We start from the raw sequence: 23,472 nt of genomic DNA on the forward strand, positions 1-23,472 counted from the left end.
CTAGATTGATACTGTTGTGATTAGAAACAATGTATGATATGATAACAGTTGTCTTAAATTTATTGAGAGCTATTTTGTGGCCTAATGTGATCTAATCTGGGGAATGTTTCATGTGCATTTGAAAAGAATGTGTATTCTGTTTTTGAATGGAATCTTCTGTATATATATGTTAAGTCCATCTGGTCTGTTGTGTCCTTCAAAGACATTGTTTCCTTATTGATTTTCTGCCTGGATGATCTCTCCGTTGATGTGATTTGGGTGTTAAAGTCTATTATTTTATTAGTTTATTATTATCTCCCTTTATGTCTGTTAATATTTGCTTTATGTAGTTAAGCACTCCAGTATTGGGTGTATAGATATTTATAACTGTTATATCCTCTTAATCCCTTTAACATTATGTATTGCCCTTTGTCTCTTGCTACAGTCTTTATTTTAAAGTCTGTTTGGTCTTATATGAACATTGCCCTTTGCTTTCATAATTTTCTTCTAAATTACGTTGTCTTCTTTTCCACTTAAAGAAGTCCCTTTAACATTTCTTGTAAGAAATGTTTCTCGTAAGACCAGTTTAGTGGTGATGAAGTCCTTTAACTTTTGTTTGTCTGGAAAACTCTTTATTTCTTCTTTAATTCTGAATAATAACCTTGCCGGGTAGAATATTCTCGGTGGTAGGTTTTTTCCTTTCAGCACTTTGAATATCATGATGCCATTTTCTTTTGGCCTGCAAAATTTCTGCTGAAAAGTAAGGCAGTAGCTTTATAGGATTTCCCTTGTATATTACAAGCTGCTTTTCTTTTACTGATTTAACATTTTTATCTTTGATCTTTGAAAATTCAATTACATGTGTCATGGTGTGGGTCTCCTTGGGTTTATCTTGTTTGGAACTCTCTTTGCTTCCTGAACCTGGATGTTTGTTTCCTTCCTGGGGTTAGCTAAGTTTTCAGCCATTATTTCTTGAAATAGGTTTTCTGTTCCTTTCTCTTTTCCTTCTGGAACCACTATAATATGAGTATTTATTCACTTGATGTTAAGATCAAGGTTATGATCCCATAACATAACTTCATTTTAAAAATTCTTTTTACTTTTTGCTTTCTTGCTTTAGTGCTTTCTATTACTCTGTTTTCCAGGTTGATGATCTGTTCTTCTTCATCCTCAAATCTAATATTGATTGCCTCTAGTGTACTTTTCATTTTGGTTATTGTATTCTTCAATTCTGATTAGTTCTTTTTTTACATTTTATATCTTTTAGTGAACTTCTCACAAAGTTCATCCATTCTTCTCCAGTGTGGGGGGCATCTTTATGGCATCACTTTAAACTATTTGTCAAGTAGACAGATTATCTCCATTTTATTTAGTTCTTTTTCTGAGGTTTTGTTTTGTTCTTTCATTTACAGCATCTTCCTCTGTCTCATTTTGCTTATCTTTCTGTGTTTGTTTCTATGAATGAAGCAAAACTGCTATGTCTCCTAAACTTGAGAAAAAGGTCTTGTGTATGGTCATCCTCTGTGTAGATTATCTGTGCCTGGTAATTTTGGCTGGCTGGCTGGAGCTGTGACTGATATGGGCTGGGGTTCCCATACTGGGCCTCTCTGGTGGGATGGTTGGAACAGAAGTAGGTATGGACCAGAGCAATCCTGGACAGTGTGAGTAGAGGGTGCCCTAGCAGGAGAGCTAAAGCTGAAGTCAACATGGGCTAGGGTTGTTCCTGGGGCTCTCCATGCAGAGGTCACCTTGGCAGGAAAGCTGTGGCAAAAGTAGGTACAAGCCAGGGGTCCTTAGGGTTTCAGTGCAGGCAAAGAGCACCTGGTGGGGTGGCTGACATGGAGGGACGCATGGACCTGGCTGTTCTGGGATGCTATACTCAGGATGCATCCTGGCAGGGTAGCTAGAGCCATTGCAAAGTGTGGGCTGGGGTCCCAGAGCACTCTGCAACAGGAGTGCTCTAGCAAGTTTTCTGGAGCCAAAGTGGTAAGGGCCTGGTGTCTTTCAGGGTGAGTTGCACCTGTGTCACCTTGGCGAGAACAGCTAGACATGTAATGAGCACTGATCAGTCATGTCCTGGTGTGTGCTGTGCTGGGTGGGGCTGCCTTGGGTTGGTGTGGGCTAGGGGTTCTGGGTTTACTGAAGAGGTAGGTTGGCTTTCAAGGTACAGGAGAATATAAACCATGACACTTGCCAGCCCCTCTAATTTGGAGAGAGTTCCAGCAGCTCCCCTGCTATTTGGTAGAGTTCTAGAGCTGGATCTTTTATATTCTAGTTGCTTTCTTAAACCATAGCTTCCCCCCTCATCCAGTACCACAGGGCATCTGGGGCATGTATGTCATTGTTGTTTTGATTTGCATTTTCCTGATGGTTAATGATGTTGAGCATCTTTTCATGTACTTACTGGCCATCTGTATGTCTTCTTTGGAAAACTGTCTAGTCAAATTTGTCTATTTCTTAATTGAATTTTTTTGATATTGAGCTGTATGAATTATTTTGGATATTATTAACCCTTCATCAGATACATGATTTGCAAATACTTTCTCCCATTTAGTAGGTTCCCTTTTCATTTTGTTGATAACTTCCTTTGTTATGCAGAAAGTTGTAGCTTGATGTAGTCCGACTAGTTTGTTAAAGTAGAAAACTTTTACTTTTGGTGTCAGACCCAAAAAATTATCTCCAAAAAACCAAGTCAAGGAAATTACTGCCTACGTTTACTTCTAGGAATTTGTGGTTTTGAGTCTTCTATTAAAGTCTTGAATCCATTTTGAGTTAATTCTTGTGTACGGTATAAGATGGTGGTCCAGTTTCATTCCTTTGCATGTGACTGTAGTTTTCATAGCAGCATTTATTGAAGAGACTGTCCCTACCCTATTGTATATTCTTGGCTCCTCGGTTGTAAATCGATTGCTAATATACACATTGGTTTATTTCTGGGCTCTCCTGTTTCATTGATCTGTGTACCTGTTTTTATGCTAATACCCTACTGTTTCAATTACTATAGCTTTTTAGTAGAGTTAGACATCAGCAGCACAATGCCTCCAACTTTGTTCTTTCTCAGGATTGCCTTGGTTATTCACAGTCTTTTGTGGTTCCATACAAATTTTAGAATTGTTTGCTATATTTCTTCCAAAAACACATTCAATCTGTTGAGTGCTTTGGGTAGTATAGGTATTTAACAATATTCTCCTAATCCAGGGTCAGGGAATATTTTTCCATGTATCTGTATTGTCATCGTTTCCTTTCATTAATTTCTTTCAGTGTCTGAGTACAAGTCTTTCACCTCTAAGTTAAATTTATTCATAGGTATTTTATTATTTTGATACAGTTGTAAATGGGACTGTTTTCTTAATTTCTCTTTTTGATAGTTCATTTTAATGTATAGAAATGCAACAGATTTTTGTATACTGCAAATTTACTGAATTCATTAATTGTTCTAACAGTTTATTGGTAGTCTTTAGTGTGTCTATATATAATAATGTCATCTGCAAAGAGTGATAATTTTACTTCTTCTTTTCCACTTGGCATGCTTTTTATTTTATCCTTATCTAATTGCTCTAGCTATGACTTCCAATACTATGTTGAATAAAAGTAGTTAAAGTGGGAAACCTTGTCTTATTCTTTATCTTATTTAACTGTTGAGTATGATGATAGCTGTGGGTTTGTGTCATATATGGCCTGTATGATGCTCAGTTATGTTCTGTCTGTACTCAGTTTGTTGAGATTTTATCATAAATCGATGTTCAATTTTGTCAAATGCTTTTTCTGCATCTATGGAGATGATAATTTTGATCTTTCCTTTTGTTAATGTGGCATATCTCATGGATTGACTTGTGAAGGTTAAAACATTCTTGAACCCCTGGAATAAATCCCACTTGAATATGGTGTAAAACCTCTTAATGTATTGTTAAATTTAGTTTGGTAAAATTTTGTTAAGGAATTTTGCAGCTATGTTCATAATGGATATTGGCCTGTAATTTTCATTTCTGGTGGTTTCCTTGTCTGGTTTTGATATCGGGGTGATGCTGGCCTTGTGAAATGACTTTGGAAGTATTTCCTCCTCTTCTATTTTTTTGGAAGACTTTTAAATAAAGAAGAATTAATGCCCATCTTTCTCCATGTTTGGTAGAATTCACCAGTAAAATCATGTGGTCTTGGACTTTTGTTTGTTGGTTTTTGTCTACTAGTAAGGAAATTGAAAAAGTAATCAGTTTGTTCAGGTTTTCTATTTCTTCATAATTCAGTCTTGGTGAGTTGTATATTTTTAGGACTTTATCTATTCTATGTCCATGTGTTGTGGCATACCGTTGTTCATAGTAGTCTTTTATGACCCTTTGTATTTCTGTGGTACTGGTGTAATATCTCCTCTTTCATTTCTCATTCTGAGTCCTCTCTTTTTTCTTGATAAGACTAGCTAAAGGTTTGCCAATTTTATTTTTTTCAGAGAACCATCTCTTTGTTCATCATCCTTTTTTATTGTCTTTTTAGTCTCTCTTTCATGTATTTATATTCTGTGCTTTGTTATTTCCTTCCTTTTCTAACTTTGGACTTCATGTCTTCTTCCTTTTCTAGTTACTTGATGAATAATGTTTGCATTTTTCTCTTTATTTGGTGCTATGAACTTCCCTCCTTCCTTTTGCTTCATCTCATGAATTTTGGCATATTGTATTTCCATTTTGATTTGTCTCAAGGTTTTTTTTTTTTAAAGGTTTTATTTACTTATTCTAGAGAGAGAGAGAACACACATGAGCAGAGGGAGAAGCAAAGAATCCTAAGCAGACTCGATGCTGAGTGAGGAGACCTGTGGGAGGCCTGATCTTATGACCCTGAGATCATGACCTGAGCTGAAATGCAGAGTAGGACACTTAACTTACTGAGAGGCCCTTCTGGTGCCTCTCAAGGTATTTTTTTGATTGCTCTTTTGATTTCTTCTTTAATGCATTGGTTTTTCAGTAGAATGTTGTTTAATATCCCAGTAATTGTGAAATTTCATACCATTGTGGTCAGAAAAGATGCTTGATATGATTTCAATCTTATTAAATTTATTAAGACATGTTTTGTGGCCTAAGATATGATCTGTGCTGGAAAATGTTCATGTACACTTGAGAAGGATGTGTATTTTGGTGCTTTTGGAGGAGATGTTCTGTATATATCTATGCAGTCCACCTAGTCCAATGTGTCATTTAAAGTCTATATTTCCTTATTTATTTTTCTGTCTGGATGATCTATCCATAGATAAATTTAATATCCATATATTAAACTCTTCTACATTGTTGCTATTTATTTCTCCCTTTAGGTATGTTAATATTTGCTTTAAATTTTTTTTTAATATAAAATGTATTATTAATTACAGGGGTACAGGTTTGTGATTCATCAGTCTTAGACAATTCACAGTGCTCACCATAACACATACCTCCCCAATGTCCATCACGCAGCCACCCCATCTTCCCCTCCCCCAGCAACCCTCGGTTTGTTTCCTGAGATTGAGTCTCTTATGGTTTGTCTCCCTCTCTGGTTTCATCTTGTTTCATTTTTCCCTCCCTTCCCCTATGATCCTTTGCCTTGTTTCTCAAATTCCTCATATCAGTGAAATCATATGATAATTGTCTTTCTCTGCCTTATTTCGATTAGCATAATGACCTCTAGTTCCAGCCACATCATTGCACATGGAAAGATTTCGTTTTGTGTTTTTTTTTGGATGGCTGCATAGTATTCCACTTTGTATATATACCACCTCTTCTTTATCCATTTATCTCTTGATGGACATTGAGGCTCTTTCCATAGTTTGCATATTGTGGACACTGCTGCTATAAGCATTTGGGTGCACATGCCCCTTCGGATCACTACATTTGTATCTTTAGGGTAAATACACAGTAGTGTGATTGCTGGATCTACTCTACTTTCAACTTCTTGAGCAACCTCCGTACTGTATTCCAGAGTGGCCACACCTGCTTGCATTCCCATCAAGAGTGTAGGAGGGTTCCCCTTTCTCCGCATCCTTGCCAACATCTATCATTTCCTGACTGGCTATTTTTAGCCATTCTGACTGGTGTGAGGTGATATCTCACTGTGGTTTTGATTTGTATTTCTCTGATGCCAAGTGATGTTGAGTACTTTTTCATGTGTCTCTTGGCCATTAGAATGTCTTCTTTGCAGAAATGTCTGTTCATGTCTTCTGCCCATTTCTTGATTGGATTATTTGTTCTTTGGGTGTTGAGTTTGATAAGTACTTTATAGATTTTGGATTCTAGCCCTTTATCGGATATGTCATTTGCAAATATCTTCTCCCATTCTGTCGGGTATCTTTTGGTTTTATTGACTGCTTTCTTTGCTGTGCAGAAGTTTTGATCTTGTTTAAGTCCCAATAGTTCATTTTTGCCCTGGTTTCCCTTGTCTTTGGCAATGTTTCTAGGAAGAAGTTGCTGCAGCTGAGTTCAAAGAGGTTGCTGGGTTTTCTTCAAAGATTTTGATGGATTCCTGTCTCACATTGAGGTTTTTCATCTGTTTTGAATCTATTTTTGTGTGTGGTATAAGGAAATGGTCAAGTTTCATTCTTCTGCATGTGGCTGTCCAATTTTTCCAACACCATTTGTTGAAGAGACTGTCTTTTTTCCATTGGACATTCTTTCCTGCTTTGTTAAGATTAGTTGACTATAGAGTTGAGGGTCCATTTCTGGGCTCTCTATTCTGTTCCATTGATCTATGTATGTCTGTTGCTGGTACCATACTGTCTTGATGATTGCAGCTTTGTAGTAGAGCTTGAAGTCTGGAATTGTGATGCTACCAGCTTTGCTTTTCTTTATCAACATTTCTTTGGCTATTCTGGGTCTTTTCTGATTCCATATAAATTCTAGGATTATTTGTTCCATTTCTTTGAAAAAAGTTGATGGTATTTTGATAGGGACTGCATTAAATTTGTAGATTGCTCTAGGTAGCATAGACATGTTCACAATATTTTTCTTCCAAACCATGAGCACAGAACGTTTTTCTATTTCTTCCTCAGTTTCTTTCATGAGTATAGTTTTCTGAGTACAGGTTCTTTTCCTCTTTGGCTAGATTTATTCCTAGGTATCTTATGGTTTTGGGTACAATTGAAAATGGGATGAACTCCTTAATTTTTCTTCCTTCTGTCTTGTTGTTGGTGTATAGAAATGCAGCTGACTTCTGTGCATTGATTTTATATCCTGACACTTTATACTGCATTCCTGTATGAGTTCTACCAGTTTTGGGGTGGAGTTTTTTGGGTTTTCCATATAAAGTATCATGTCATTTGTGAAGAATGAGAGTTTGACTTCTTCTTTGCTGGTTTGGATGCCTTTCATTTCTTTTTGTTGTCTGATTGCCAAGGCTAGGACTTCTAGTACTATGCTAAATAGCAGTGGTGATAGTGGATATCCTTGCCATGGTCCTGATCTTAGGGGAAAAGCTCTCAGTTTTTCCCCATGGAGAATGATATTCGCTGTGGGTTTTTCATAGATGGCTTTGATGATATTGAGGTATGTACCTCTATCTCTACACTGTGAAGAGTTTTGATCAAGAAAGGATGCTGTACTTTGTCAAATGCTTTTTTCTGCATCTACTGAGAGTATCATATGGTGGTTGTTCTTTATTTTATTAATGTATTGTATCACATTGATTGATTTGTGGATGTTGAACCAAACTTGCAGGCCAGGAATAAATCCCACTTGGTTGTGGTAAATGATCCCTTTATTGTACTGTTGGATCCTATTGACTAGTATTTTGGTGAGAATTTTTGCATCTGTGTTCATCAAGGATATTGGTCTGTAATTCTCCTTTTTTGATGGGGTCTTTGTCTGGTTTTGGGATCAAGGTATTGCTGTCCTCATAAAATGAGTTTGAAGTTTTCCTTCCATTTCTATTTTCTGGAACAGTTTCAGGAGAATAGGTATTAATTCTTCTTTAAAGGTTTGGTAGAATTCCTTTGAGAAGCCACCTGGCCCCAGGGTCTTGTTTCTTGGGACATTTTTGATGACTGCTTCAATCTCCTTACTGGTTATGGGTCTGTTCAGTTTTTTATTTCTTCCTGGTTCAGTTTTGGTAGTTTAATGTCTCTAGAAATGCATCCATTTCTTCCAGATTGTTAAAATAGCTGGTGTATAATTGCTCATAATATGTTCTTATAATTGTTTGTATTTCTTTGGTGTTGGTTGTGATCTCTCCTCTTCCATTCATGATTTTATTAGTTTGGGTCATTTCTCTTTTCTTCTTGAGAAGTCTGGGCAAGGGTTTATCAGTCTTTTTAATTCTTTTAGAGAATCAGCTCCTAGTTCTGTTAATCTGTTTTATTTCTCTTCTCTTGCTGGGTCTAGCCTTTCTTTGCTGTTATTTCTTCAGCTCCTTTAGGTGTAGGGTTAGGTTATATACTTGAGACCTTTCTTATTTCTTGAGAAAGTCTTGTATTGCTCCGTATTTTCCCGTCAGGACTGCCTTTGCTGTGTCACAAAGATATTGAACAATTGTGTTTTCATTTTCATTTGCTTCCATGGATTTTTTCAATTCTTCTTTAATTTCCTGGTTGACTCATTCATTGTTTAGTAGGATGCTCTTTAGCCTCCATGAATGTGAGTTCTTTCCAGCTTTCCTCTGTGACTGAATTCTAGTTTCAGAGCATTGTGGTCTGAAAATATGCAGGGAATGGTCCCAATCTTTTGGTACCGGTTGAGACCTGATTTGTGATTCAAGATGTGATCTATTCTGGAGATGTTCCAGGTGCACTAGAGAACAATGTGTATTCTGTTGTTTTAGGATGGAATGTTCTGAACATATCTGTGATGTCCATCTGATCTAGTGTGTCATTTAAAGCCTTTATTTCCTTGTTAATCTTTTGCTTAGATGATCTGTCCATTTCAGGAAGTGGTATGTTCAAGTCCCCTACTATTATTGTATTATTGTTGATGTGTTTCTTTGATTTTGTTATTAATTGGTTTCTATAATTGGCTGCTCCCATGCTAGGGGCCTAGATATTTAAAATTGTTAGATCTTCTTATTGGACAGACCCTTTAAGTATGATAAGGTGTCCTTCCTCATCATTTTAAATAATCTTTGGCTTAATCAAATTTATCTGATATAAGGATTGCCACTCTAGCTTTCTTTTGATGTCCATTAGCATGGTAAATTGTTTTTCATACCCTCACTTTAAATCTGGAGGTGTCTTTGAATCAAAATGAGTTTCCTGCAGACAGGATATCAATGGGTCTTGTTTTTTTATCCATTCTGATACCCTGTGTCTTTTGATTGGGGGTATTTAGCCTATTTACATTCAGGGTAACTATTGAAAGATATGAATTTGGTGCCATTATATTGTCTGTAAGGTGACTGTTACAGTATATTGTCTCTGTTACTTTCTGGTCTGTTACCATTAGGCTCTCTCTTTGCTTAGAGGACCCATTTCAATATTTCCTGTAGGGCTGGTTTGGTGTTTGCAAATTCTTTTAATTTTTGTTTGTCCTGGAAGCTTTTTATCCCTCCTTCTATTTTCAATGACAGCCTAGCTGGATATAGTATTCTTAGCTTCATATTTTTCTCATTTAGTGCTCTGAATATGTCATGCCAGTTCTTTCTGGCCTGCCAGGTCTCTGTGGATAGGTCTGCTGCCAATCTAATATGTTTACCATTGTTGGTTATAGACATCTTGTCCCGAGTTGCTTTCAGGATTTTCTGTTTGTTTCTGAGCTTGTAAGTTTTATTATTAGATGACGGGGTATTGACCTATTTTTATTGATTTTGGGGGGTGGTTCTCTGTTCCTCCTGGATTTTGATGCTTGTTTTCCTCCCCTAATTAGGAAAGTTCTCTGCTCTAATTTGCTCCAATATACCTTCCGCCCCTCTCTTTCTTCCTCATCTGGGATCCCAATTATTCTAATATTGTTTGGTATTCTGATATCACTCATCTCTCGAATTCTCCCCTCGTGATCAGCTTCTTTATTCTCCATCATTTCGTCTTCCATATCACTAATTCTCTCTTCTGCCTCATTTATCCAAGTGGTAAGAGCCTCCATTTTTTATTGCACCACCTTAATAGCTTTTTTTAATTTCAACTTGGTTAGATTTTAGTGATTTTATTTCTCCAGAAAGGGATTCTCTAGTATCTTCAATGCTTTTCTCAAGCCCAGCTAAATCTTTATAACTGTCATTCTGAACTCTAGTTTTGATATCTTACCAATGTCTGTATTGATTAGGTCCCTGGTAGTTGGTACTGCCTCTTGTTCCTTTTTTGAGGTGAGTTTTTCAGTTTTGCCATTCTGTCCAGAGAAGAACAGATGAGTGAGAAGACAAAATGCTAAAAGGCTAACAAAGACTCCAGGAAAATATACACTTCCAGAAAATGGTCGCTTTTCTGTTCCTAGAATTGGTGCTATTCTCTTTGATCTCCTGTTGAGCTTGTAGGTGTTCAGAATGGTTTGATAAATATCTAGCTGAATGCCTGGGACTAGACAAAATTTAGGTCCCCTACTCCTCTGCCATCTTGCTCTTCCCCCCTCACTCACTCTTTTCGGCTTAGAGAAGTCCATTTCTCATTTTTTTCTATAGCTGGTTTAGTGTTGATGAACTCCCTTAACTTTTGCTTATCTGGAGAACTCTTTGTATCTCCTTCAGCCCTAAATGTTAGCTACCAAGTAGAGTATTCTTGTTTGCAAGTGTTCTACTTTCAACCTTTGAATATATTGTGCTACTCTTCTGGCCTGTAATGTTTCTGCTAAAAAATTTGGTGAGTCTTATGGGGGCTCCTTTGTATGTGACAATTTGCTTTTCTCTTGCTGCTTTTAAGATTCTTATCTTTAAACTTTAACATTTTAATTGTAATGTGTCTTGGTGTGAGTCTCTTCGAGTTCATTTTATTTGGAACTCAATGGGCCTCCTAGATCTGGATGTGTTTCTTTCCCTAAATTAGGGAAGTTTTAAACCATTATTTCTTTACATAAGTTTTCTGTCCCTTACTCTCCCCTCTTCTTCTGCTGGGACTTCTATAATGCAAATGTTAGTCTGCTTCATGGTGTTCTGTAAGTCCCTTGAGTTACCTTCACTTCTTAAAATTCTTTTTGCTGCTCTGATGGGGCAAATTCACTGCCTCATGTTTGAGTTAACTGATCCTTGCTTTTTCATCTAGTTTGCTGGTAAACCCCTCTAGTGTATTTTTTTTTAGCTCAATTATTTTGGGTTTTTTTTGTTTTTGTTTTTTCAGCTCTGTGACTTCAATTTGGTTTTTTGTTATATTTTCTATCTCTTCATTGAAGGTGTCATCATGTTCATTCTTCTTCTGAGTTTGGTAAGCATCTTTGATTACTTTGAAATCTTTATCGGATGAATCATTTATCTCTCCTTCACTAAAATTTTATTTTCCTGAGGGTTTCTTTTGTTCTTTCACTTGGCATATTTCAGTGTTTTCTCATTTTTCTTGACTCTAGGGTTTTATGCATTTGAGGAACAGCCACCTCTCCCAGTCTTGAAGAAGTACCCTCATGTACTACATGAATGTCATCATTCAGCCTTGCTGTAGCTCTTTATTGTCTTTCAAACCTGTGTGATTGCCCATGCAGACTATTTTATTTTTAATAGCTCATAGTAGTTGAGGGTGCTCCTAGACCTATCATGTCCCAAAGAATATCAGCACTGAAATTGAGTCTGATTTGCAGTCAGACCCTAAACTACTGGCTGTGGTCCCACAGTCCTATGGGACTACATGTGTAAGCCCCACTGACAGTAGAGCCAGCTGATCTGGAGTTATCCACTGGGCAGCAGTTGTAAAAACTGGGGCTTTAGCTGAGTGCATAAGCTCCTTTCTGGGAGATACCAGGGGGTTGTAGTGGGGCAAAGGGAGAGTGCAAAGAGGTGTCTACCAGTCTCCATTACTTCAGCCTCTAGATGTGTGCCAAACGTGATGACTTCCCCACAGTCAGAAGCTCCCAACAGGCAAATAGGCTTCCTTCATAGTTGGTTGTTGGTGCAGTGCCTTGGGGAATGCTGGCTTGCCAAGAACTCTGATTGTTACAGTCATCTGGGACTCAGGAATGCAAGTGTCTCTTGGTCACTAGAGCCAGATCAAGGGGCATTCTCTGGATGGCAGCCCCTAAAACTGGGACACCAGTTGGGTGTAAGAGCTCTCTTCTGAGAGATACTGGTGTTCTGGAATATACTGGTGCTATGGAATACGTCAAGAGTATGAGGATTACGCCTGCCTTCTAATGTCTCTGGAAAGGATTATAGTTGGGTCTTAGATGTGTGTTCAGTTAGACGCCTGCACCTCTGGCTATAGCTATGATGATAAGCCAATAGGCCTCTTTCACAGAAAGACAGAGCTCTTGGGCCTATTGCCTCTTACTGTGTCCTAAGGGTAGTAGCTATTTAAGAACTCTGTCACTGTTGATTACAATCCTGTGGAATCTATGAAAATAAGCCCTGCTGACCACCAGAGTCAGGTGATACAGAGATGTTCCCAGGTAGCATCTGCTAAAACCGGAGTACCAGAGAAGGGTATAAGCTCCTTTCTGAGAGATTCTGGCAAGGGAAGTAGAGGGAAAGTACAGAGATGGTGTCCACTGGCCTTTGTTCCTGGACAGAACTTCCACAGGCCTGTAGGCGGATGCCATACCAGAAGTCTGTCCATGGGCCACAGCTCCTGGACAAGTGAGTAAAGACTGTGGATATGTTGCTTTCTGTCAGGGCACTGGGGTGGTAGCCTGCCAAGAACTCTCTCTCTGTTACACTCATATGATACACAGGAATGCAAACCCCCTGGGTTCCAGAGCCTGACGATCAAGGGGTCTTCCCTGTGTGGCAACTGCAAAAACCAGGCTACTAGATATGTGTAAAAACTCCCCTATGAGAGATAATGGTGTTCTGGGGTGCAGAAGGAGAATGTGCAAATGGCATCTGCCAGCTTTCATCCCTGAAGGTATCTCCAGCAGACCCATAGATGTGTATTAATAAGATGCCTCTCAAGCTGATGCTTTAAGACTATCAGATGAGCTTTTTTCACATAGCCTGTCCATTGGCTGCTTCTGCTCTGGGTCCTAGGGGCAGGTGATTCCAAGCATGGGGCCTTTTAAGAATTGTTTTTACATTTCTTGTAGCCTTGTGAGTACTGATGTGAGCCTTGTTGGTTTTCAAAGGTCGATTTTTGAGAGCTCACCTTTCAGATGCAGTTCTTAAATGCTGGGATCCCTGAAGTGGGGGGCTTAAACCCTTTGCTCTTCAGGGAGAAGCTCTGGGTTTTTAGTTCCCTCCTGATGATGGTTCTTGGTGCTGGGGGTGGAGTTTATGGTGAGACTGTGTCTTAGCCTCTCTTACCTGCTGTGATACAGGTTTTTTCTTTTGTTTGCCTATTATGTAGCACTTGCTTAGCTAGTTTTTAGGGGATTTTTTTTTTTTTTTTTTTAGAAAATTGTTCCATAGACTTATGTCTGTGAGAGGAGATGTGAGTTTGGGATCTTCCTACATCATCATGTTGAACCAGAAACTTGTTGGATAATTTTAATGGGCTAAGAGCAATTTACAATTGTACAGAATTTTGCTACCTCTCCATCTCATTTGGTCCTCACAATACCCTTATATGGAAAAGGCACTATCTTTTCATCTTACAAATTAGAAAACACAGGTGTAGAGAAGCAGATGACTTGCCAAGGTCTGCAACTAATGAGATAACTGGTGGGAAATGTGGCCCTGATGATTGATCCAGGACTCTTTTCACTATAAATCCTGCCTCCTCCTCATTTCAGAGTACTTAGTCATATCAGGCTAATTAGAGGAAGGTTCAGCCCAAAATTCTTAGGTAACAAATGAAAAAATGTCTTTTTAAGATTATTTCTTAGTTGAAGATGAATATCCTATTTGCTCTTTATAAGCACATTCCTTTGGCAACAGCCATATTGAGCATGGTAGCAATATATGCTGAAAAAATTATTAAGTATGCTGCCATTTTGTGTTCAAAGAGTAGGGGAGGAAATTTATATGCAATGATGTGTCGTGTGGCTAGAGATAGGTAGGAGAAAGGCTTACATGCCATTGTAGGCTCTTTATTATTGCTTGATTGAAAAAAAAAAGTGTCATTTTTTAGAAAATTAAATGACAGCAACACTAATGACAAAATAATGGTGAAAATAAGTTTAACTCTATGGCCCTAAGGCAAAATTTCTGAGAGCTTCCTTAGATGGAAGGATCTTTCTGTCAACTTTGCTCTCACATATCATGGGAGACTTGGGCTACTCTCAGGCAATAGTGAAGGGAAGCATCAGTGGGGAAGAAAAGACCCTTAGAAATAAGGCAGAATCTTGCCACCCATCATAAAATAATATTTGCATAAAATATGAAAGAAGTGTAACAAGAAATAGGTCTTTCAATAGATATATTTACCACTCTTGTTAACCTCTGAGGAATTCCTTCATTGGATTGGGTAATAAGTATTCCAGACTTCTTCCTCATCTACTGTTAAAATCTCTCCCCCTTTGTCATGTAAATTGCTCTGCACTGTATTAATAGTAAAGACTGCTAAAAGAAAAAATGTCCCTCATTGCCAACCAAAGACCTTCATATCTCTCTTTATTACTTAAAATGCTGTAGGTCTGGCTCTAAGAGATATCTGGAAATAGAATTTTGATTTGTAAATACTGCAGCTTGAAATTCACCTATAATACATTTTGGTTGAAAGGCAGAATTTCACTCGGCAGAATAGTAAGTGGACTTTCAAAGGCAACAAAGAGGATCTGGTTAATAGGGTTAAAACAAATCCTAGCTAGATTTCAGGTCTCCCAAGTCTAGTTCCATCCCCCATATAGGAATACTAAAGGAAGGTACAAGAAGGGGTTAACAACGTTTTGTCATTTAAAGAAAACCTCTGCATAAATAACAGGTTACAGTCTTTTGTCCTGTGATTGTTCATCACTGAATATAATCTTAAAGTCCTATCACTGTCAAAAATAGCAGGGCTGCCATTTTCTCTAGATGCTGAGGAATAGTGGAATTAGTCTGCTATCATTAGAAAGCTTATAAAAACTTCTCTTGGCAGCACATGGGAAGACAAATTAGGGTGTGGATTAGTTATCTATGGAGTGTTAAGCTCAAAAACTTCATCATTGGGTACTAGAACAAATTAGTCAATTTCTCATAATGACAACTACATACAACATGTACTCCATAGTATCGTTAGTATACAAAATACAGAACAGATCCTGGTGTCTGAATCAACCCCCAACTAATTTCCAAACCAATCACATTCCGAAGCTTTATCTGGAAAACACCTGGCTGTTCCCCGAAAAGGTAAATACAGAATTACCATATCCTAATGTATACCTAGAATAAATAAAAACAGGTACTCAAACAAATCCTTGTACAGAAATGTTCACAGCACTATTCACAGTAGCTGAAAGGTGAAAACTGCCCAAAAATGCATCACTGAATAAACAGATAAACAAATTGAAAATATGTACAATGAGATATTATTCAGCTGTAAAAAGGAATTAAGTTAATTATACATGCTACAACATGGATGAACCTCAAAAACATTTAAGAAATGTATAGTATATATAGTATATTCCATTTATATGAACAAATATTCAGTATAGGTAAATCCATAGCAACAGAATGGAGACATGTGGTTGCCAGTGGCTGGGGGAAAGAAGAAATGGGGAGTAAATGGGTAAAGGTTATTATTTTGGTGTGATGAAAATGTTCAAACTAGAACGAAATGGTTATACAATACTGTGAACTTTACTAAATACCAGTGAATTACTCACTTCAAAATGGCTAATTTCAAGTTATATGAATTGTACCTCACTTAAAAGCTTTGTCTTTAATTTAGGCATTAAGTTAAAGCATTTATAAATGCCCCATTTTTCATGATGAAGTAATTTTTCATTTTAAATCAGTAAAGAATCATTTTATGATATTTCCATTTAAAACATACTATACCCATTCACCAACTTATGGCTCATATGCTGCTTCTCTTAATGAAAATGTAATTTATAACTTCATTTAAAGCACAATCTCTCTCAATTCTGAGTTATTACCCATCTTGTTATAGACCATTTTATCCCAACCACAGATAACGCAACCTGTATTTATTTCCAATTACAATGACACACATACAAAAATTCCTGCCGTTTTAAAAATGTAACTTCCATCTCTCTCCACAAGACTTATTCAAGTTCCAGAGACCGAAATGCTAAGAAACCATGTTAACTTTTAAAGTGAAACCATAGAGTGAGAAACGATACACTTGACAATATTTTCAAAACCTATTACATGAGTTTATTGTACTATTTGTAAGACATTCAAAAGCAATGGTCCAGAGACACAGTTTAAAGACACACTTTAAAAATAATCTTTTTTTTTTTTTTTGGATTAGAAAAAACTCTCTGCAAAGTGCTTGTAAGTATATCCATCTTTTAAACCTAGCAATCTTAACATATAGAAATCAGCCGAATAAGGTTAATGAATTAAGTTTCTGCTCATATTTAAGTATAAAATATGAATGCTTACACATTATTGTGTCGATTTTCAAATCATTCTAACTTGGGTTCTGCTTTACTCCTGTAATTTTGCTTGTGTATGTTTTGTGCTGATGGAGTACATTCTTACCACCAAAAAAGCAAAACAGTCAGTCATCTTACCATAATTAAGAGCTTCTGGTGCTGTCCATTTAATGGGAATCTGCTTTAAGCCAGAAGATGAATACACTCCCCCATCCTCTTGACGAGACATTCCAAAGTCACTGATTTTCAGAATGTTATTTTCACCTACCAGGCAGTTTCTTGCAGCAAGATCCCTAGGTTACAATAAGACATAGAAAATACCTATTAAAACAAATTGAAAGCTGCTTTCACATTTATGACTTCCACACTTTGCATTTTTACATTTGCAGTGTATTTATAATGAGGTTAAGAATGCTTGTGATTTACCAGTCCTTCTCATCTTTTCTGTCATAGGTAAAAATCACCAGTGAGAATATTTGCATAGGAAACAGGCCCCATGCTAATTTTCTAGGCATCACATATATTCCCATTTAAATAGAAAAACAGGTTCTAGGGTTAAGAGAAAATCACAGAGGAGAGGCTAAGCAAACTTGGCATTATTCCTCATTGGACTGAATTTCCTAGAGCAGCACTGTTTTACATAACTTCTGTGATGATGGACTGTTTTCTGTCTGTGCTCTGCTGCCCAACAGGTAGTCATTAGCCACGTGTGACTATTACACACTTGGAATGGAACTCATGTGATTGAGAAACTGAATTTTTAAATTTACTTTTAGTGAATTAAATGTAAATAGCTGCATGTCACTAGATAGCCTTTGGCTGTTTTGGCCTCAAAGCTTCCCACAGTGGGGAGAATGGCTGAGGTGCCAGAGGAGCTTGCGACTATTTTTCTACTGCATCTGGGAAAGGCAAAACTGTATGATCTGGCTCTGCTGGTCTCTCCCACCTTACCTTATTGCACTCTACATAATTTCTAAATTCTACCCATACTGGGCTTCTTTTTGTCCTCAAATTTAATAAAAATCCCCTAGCATGACAAGCTTATTTCCACTGTAGGGCCTTGCTGTCAGCTGTTCCCTGTGCCTGGAGGGCTTTCCTTCTCGGCTATAGTATAGCTGGCTCATCTTCATTCATTTTTAGCTCAAATACCCTCTTAGAGAAATCTGTCTCGATCATCTCTTTTGCTCACTGCTGTCCTTCTTATTAGATAAGGGTGAAGTCCCTACTCTAATTCTAGTGAGAAGCCCTTCAATAATCAAATTCCTATATATACCTAAATGTTTATACATTTTTATATATTTATATATGTATAGAGGAGGAGAGACTATGTATGTTTACGAATCTATACACACACACAGAAAATCAGGTATGTCCAATGGGTGTTGGGTATTAAGAAGCAAGTTGTATAAAGGGAGGGATTACTACAAGGAATCCTATTTTAGATAGGCTGGTACGGAAGGTCTCTTTGATAGTCTGGTATTTGATCAAAGATATGAAGGAAATTAGGAAGCAAGCCATGGGGATATCGTGGAGAAGAGGATTCAAGATAGAAAAAGCAATAGATAACAAAGACCCTGAAATTGGTCCATGCTTGGTATATTTATGGAATGAGTGAGGGGAAGAGAATAGTCAATTTAATCAAAGGGTTAGCCAGGACCAAATAACATATAGCTTTTTATTAGTACGTTCCTCAGATTTTACTCAGAGTAAGCTGGAAGGTAATCAGAGAGTTCTGCATACAGGAATGGCAGGTCCAGAAAGACCACTTGAGACTATTTCAGAAGTCCATGAAAGGCAATAACAGCCTGCATGAAGATGGAGTCAGTCAAATATATTGGTATATATTTGGAAAGTATAATCAATAACATTTGCTGGTAAGATTGGATGTAGAGTAGGAGAGAAAAAGAATCATGGGAGACTCCAAGATATTTTGGCCTGAGTGCCTGGAAGGATGGACCTGACATTTATTGAAATAGGAAAGGTTACCCCAAAATTGCTGGAAATGATACAGGAATTCAGCCCAAGTCACAGGATATAAAATCAATGCACAGAAGTCCGTTGCATTTCTATATATTAGCAATGAGACAGAAAAAAAGAGAAATCAAGAGAAATCAATTTACAATTGCACCAAAAACCATAAGATATGTAGGAATAAACCTAACCAAAGAGGTAAAGGAAACTGAAAACTATAGAACTATGAAAGAAATTAAGGAAGACACAATGATGTGGAAAAAGAGTCCATGCTCATGGATTGGAAGAACAAATGCTGTTAAAATGTCCAAGGTACCCAAAGCAATCGACACATTTGATGCAATCCCTATCAAAATATCATCAACATTTTTCACAGAGCTGGAACAATCCTAAAATTTGTATGGAACCAGAATAGACCCCCTAAGTAACCAAAGTAATGTTGAAAAAGAAAACCAAAGCTGGAGGCATCACAATTCCAGACTTCAAGCTGTATTATAAAGCTGTAATCATCAAGACAGTATGGTACTGACACAAAAACAGACACATGGATAAGGGAACAGAACAGAGAACCCAGAAATGAACCCCCAACTCTATGGTCAACTAATTTGGCAAAGCAGGAAAGAACATCCAATGGAAAAACTGTTTCTTCAACAAATGGTGTTTGGAAAATTGGACAGCCACATGCAGAAAAATGAAACCGGACCATTTCCTTATACTACACACAAAAATAAACTGGGTAGAGTGCCTAAATGTGAGACAAGAATCCATCAAAATCCTTGAGGAGAACACAGGCAATAACCTCTTTGACCTTGGCCACAGCAACTTCTTGCTAGACAGGCCTCTAAAGGCAAGGGAAACAAAGGCAAAAATGAGCTTTTGGGACTTCACCAAGATAAAAAACTTTGGCATGGCAAAGGAAACACTTGAAAAAATAAAATGATAACCACTGGAATGGGAAAATATCTTTGCAAATGATAAAGGACTATAAAGAACTTATCAAACTCAATACCCAAAAAACAATCCAGTCAAGAAATGGGCAGAAGACATGGTCAGACATTTCTCCAAAGAAGACAAACAAATGGCAAACAGACACATGAAAAGATGGTCAATATCACTCATTATCAGGGAAATACAAATAAAAACCACAATAAGATACCATCTCATATGGGTCAGAATGGCTAAAATTAACGACTCAGGAAACAACAGGTGGTGGCAAGGATGCAGAGAAAGGGAACCCTCTTACACTGTTGGTGGGAATGCAAGCTGATGTAGCCATTCTGGAAAACAATATGGAGGTTCCTTAGAAAGTTAAAAATAGAACTACACTATGACTCAGCAATTTCACTACTATGAATTTATCCAAAGGATACAAACATAGTGATTTGAAGGGGCACATTCACTCCATTTTTATAGCAGCAATGCCCACAATAGCCAAACTAAGGAAGAAGCCCATATGTCCATCAACAGATGAATGGATAAAGAGGTGATGTGTGTGTATACACACATACACACAATGGAATATTTCTCTGCCATCAAAAAGTGAAATCTTGCCATTTGCAACAATGTAAATGGAACTAGAGGCCATTATGCCAAGCAAAATAAGTCAGTCAGAGGACAAATTCCATATGATTTCATTCCTGTGTAGAATTTAAGAGACAAAACTGATGAACACTGGGGAAGGGAAGAAACAGAATTTAATGATTCTTTATTTACATATAATAATAGTAAAATAAATAAAAATAAAGTAAGACAATAGCAGGCAAACGAAAAAAGACTATTGACCATAGGGAACAAACTGAGGGTGGTTGGAGGAGTGGTGGAAGGCGGAATGGGGTAACTGGGTGATGGGCATTAAGGAGGGCATTATATGGTATTATATGGCAGTGATGAGTACCAGGTGTTATATGCAACTGATAAATCACTAAATTCTACCTCTGAAACTAATAATACACTACACATTAATTAAATTCAATTTAAAGTTTTTTAAAAAATGGAGGTTAGTTGGAGGTCAGAGGACAAGATTCATGGAGTTGAGTGGAGGTGGCCACTTGCCTCCCACTGTCCATTTCCTCCATTTTTTAAAAGTAAAATAATCCCAATTTTAGTTGAATATATTACCACCCATCTAAAAACTCCTATACTTCCCAACTTCCCCTGCAACTAGATTTGGCCATAATCTAAGTTCTGGACAATGAGATATAAGCAGATGTGTTGAGAATCTCTAGGAAGTTTCTTATACCACCTCACACCTGTCAGAATGGTTAAAATTGACAACTCAGGAAACAACAGGTGTTGGTAAGGATGCAGAGAAAGGGGAAACTTCATGCACTGTTGGTGGGAATGCAAACTGGTATAGTCACTCTGGAAAACAGTATGGAGGTTTCTCGAAGAGTTAAAAATAGAACTACCCTATGACCCAACAGTTGCCCTACTAGGTATTTAACCAAAGGATTAAAAAAAATACAGATTCAAAGGGACACATGCACCCTGATGTTTACAGCAGCATTATCAATAATAACTGAACTATGGAAAGACAAAGGTGTCCATCGACAGATGAAAGGATAAAGAAGACGTAATACACAGACACACACACACACACACACACTAGAATATTACTCAGCCATCAAAAAGAATGAAATCTTGCCATTTGCAACAACGTGGATGGAACTAGATTATTATGCTAAGCAAAATAAAACCATCAGAGAAAGACAAACACCAAGGATTTCACTTCTATGTGGAATTTAAGAAACACAAATGATAAATATAGGGCAAGGGAAGGAAAAATAAAGATAAAAATAAAGAAAGAGGCAAACCATAACTGACTTTCAATTATAGGGAACAAACTGAGGGTTGCTGCGGGGTGGGTGGTGGTGGTGGATGGGGGTCTCCTAAATGGCTGATGGGCATTAAGGAGGGCACTGCTGGTGAGTACTGAGTATTATATGTAAATAATGAATCATCATTAAATTCTATTCCTGAAACCAATATTATACTATATGTTAACTAACTTGAATTTAAATAAAACCTTGTAATTAAAAAAAAAATTTTCCCATTACATTTCTCCCTCCTGCTAACATAAAGAGGAAGCATACTAAAGTTGGAAAAGCATCAAGACATAAGGGGCTTGGGTGCCTAATGAGTATGCCATACCTGTTCTGGACAGTCTACCTCCCTATCCGTGGACTTTTTGTTCTTTTTAATATATGTTTTCTCACATGTGTATTTTGTTATAGGCAGTCAAAAGTAATCCAGTATGGGTGGAGGAGAGCCTTGGTTTTAGACAAGTAGAGTTTATTAGATATCCAAGTATAGATGTTGAGTAGGCAACTGGATATATTAGTCTGGAGGTTAGAGCTAAGAGTTGTCAGCTTTCAGATATGAAGCTATAGAATTACAGAATGCTTTCACCTAGAGAGTGAGTGTAGAAAAGAAATAGAGGTGTTCAGGTGTTCAGAGGTGTTCATTTAGTTTCCTGTTCTGTAGTTTCCCCCCTCATTTCTCTTGTAGCTTTCCCCTATGTGGGCCCAAATTACGCAATAATACTAGGGAGGCAACATCAGTGTCTGAAACCTAATAGAAATCACATTTTTGTGAGCTGAGGAATCAGGAAAAGAGGTCCTTGCAAGTGGAGGGAAAATCATGTAGGGGAAATAGCCAGAGAAGGGTTCCATGTTTGAACCCCTGAACCCTTACTGGTTCCATGTTTGAACCCACACAAGTTTCAGCCTAAACGCAGAGTACACATTTGATGGGCAGACCTAAGCCCATTTAGAGAACCAAACTCTCTTAAACCACTTCCCATGTCTCAAAGTAACTCCTGACTGTCTCACACAGGGCATACCAAGACAAAGGCTTTGAGAAGCTAACTGTGAGATGAATCACTGTGAGGCAGTGAACCTATATTTTGAACCTAACTGGGTTGACTGTGTGCTAAAACAAACACAAAAGCAATCAGCTACCTCCAGCACCATATAACAGGGACTCAGAGCTTGTACAATGTAATATTCACAACATCTAGGGTACAACTCAAAATTGCTAAACATACAGAAAACAAGAAAAATGTGATCAACTCTAACGGGAAAAACAATCAACAAATACCAATATCATAGTAACCACATATAAAGTGGTTATTACAATTATACTCCATAAAATAAAGGAAAATACTTTTGAAATTAATAGAAAAGCAGGCAATCTCAGTCGAGAAATAAAAACTAGAAAAATTACAGAAATAACATACCCCAGCTGAAGAGCACAAAGAAAGGAAAATAGAAAAATGTGAAATGAGCATCAGGGACCTATATAATATCAAAAGATCGAAAACACATTACTGGAGTCCCAGAAGTAGAGGAATAAATGACTGAGGTAGAAAATCTGTTTGAGAAAATAATGACTAAAGAAGTCCCCAATTTAGTTGTGAGAAATAAGTTTGCACATTCAAGAATCTCTGTGAACTCCGAACAGGATAAAAATCAAAGAGAGAGAGAGAGAGAGAGAGAGAGAGAGAGAAAATCCACTTACATATATCCCAATTAAGCTGCTAAAATCCACGGAAAAGAAAATGTCTTAAAAGTAGATAAAGAAAATGACACATTTAGTACAGAAAATGATTCAAATAATCACAGATTTCTCAAAAAAAAAAATGGGGGCAGAAGACAGTGGAATAACATCTTTCATTCGTTAAGATGGCTATTCTTCCCAATTGATCTATAGACTCAATGTATACCCAATCAGAATTCTAGCAAATATCTCTGTCAACTCAGAATTCCATAGCTAGCAAAAATATCCTACAGAAATGAAGGCAGAATAAAGACATTGTCATATGAAAGAAAGCAGAATTAACCGACCAACAGCAGATCTACTCTACCAGAAACACCAGTAGTCTTTCAGCCTAAAAGATGATACCAGAAAGAAATCTGAAACATCAGGACAAAAGGAAGCACAAGAGAAATGGTAAATATGTGGGCAAATATAAATGTTTTTCCCTCTTAAGTTCTTTAACATGTGACTGAATACTGAAAATGAGTATTATAGCATT

The 23,472-nt window shown here is 37.3% G+C and overlaps 1 protein-coding gene across 1 annotated transcript in view; it reads right to left on the minus strand.

Annotated features, from left to right (window-relative positions):
- The window catches only part of FER (FER tyrosine kinase), a 465,098-nt gene that overhangs the window by 7,787 nt on the left and 433,839 nt on the right, over positions 1–23,472 (minus strand). The window contains exon 18 of the mRNA XM_032845246.1: positions 16,605–16,759. Coding sequence (XP_032701137.1) covers positions 16,605–16,759 — 155 coding nt within the window. The remainder of the gene's footprint in view (positions 1–16,604; positions 16,760–23,472) is intronic.

The sequence above is a fragment of the Lontra canadensis genome, unplaced genomic scaffold (assembly GCF_010015895.1).
Source record: "Lontra canadensis isolate GAN:19392208 unplaced genomic scaffold, GSC_riverotter_1.0 scaffold4, whole genome shotgun sequence".
Lineage (NCBI taxonomy): Eukaryota > Metazoa > Chordata > Mammalia > Carnivora > Mustelidae > Lontra > Lontra canadensis.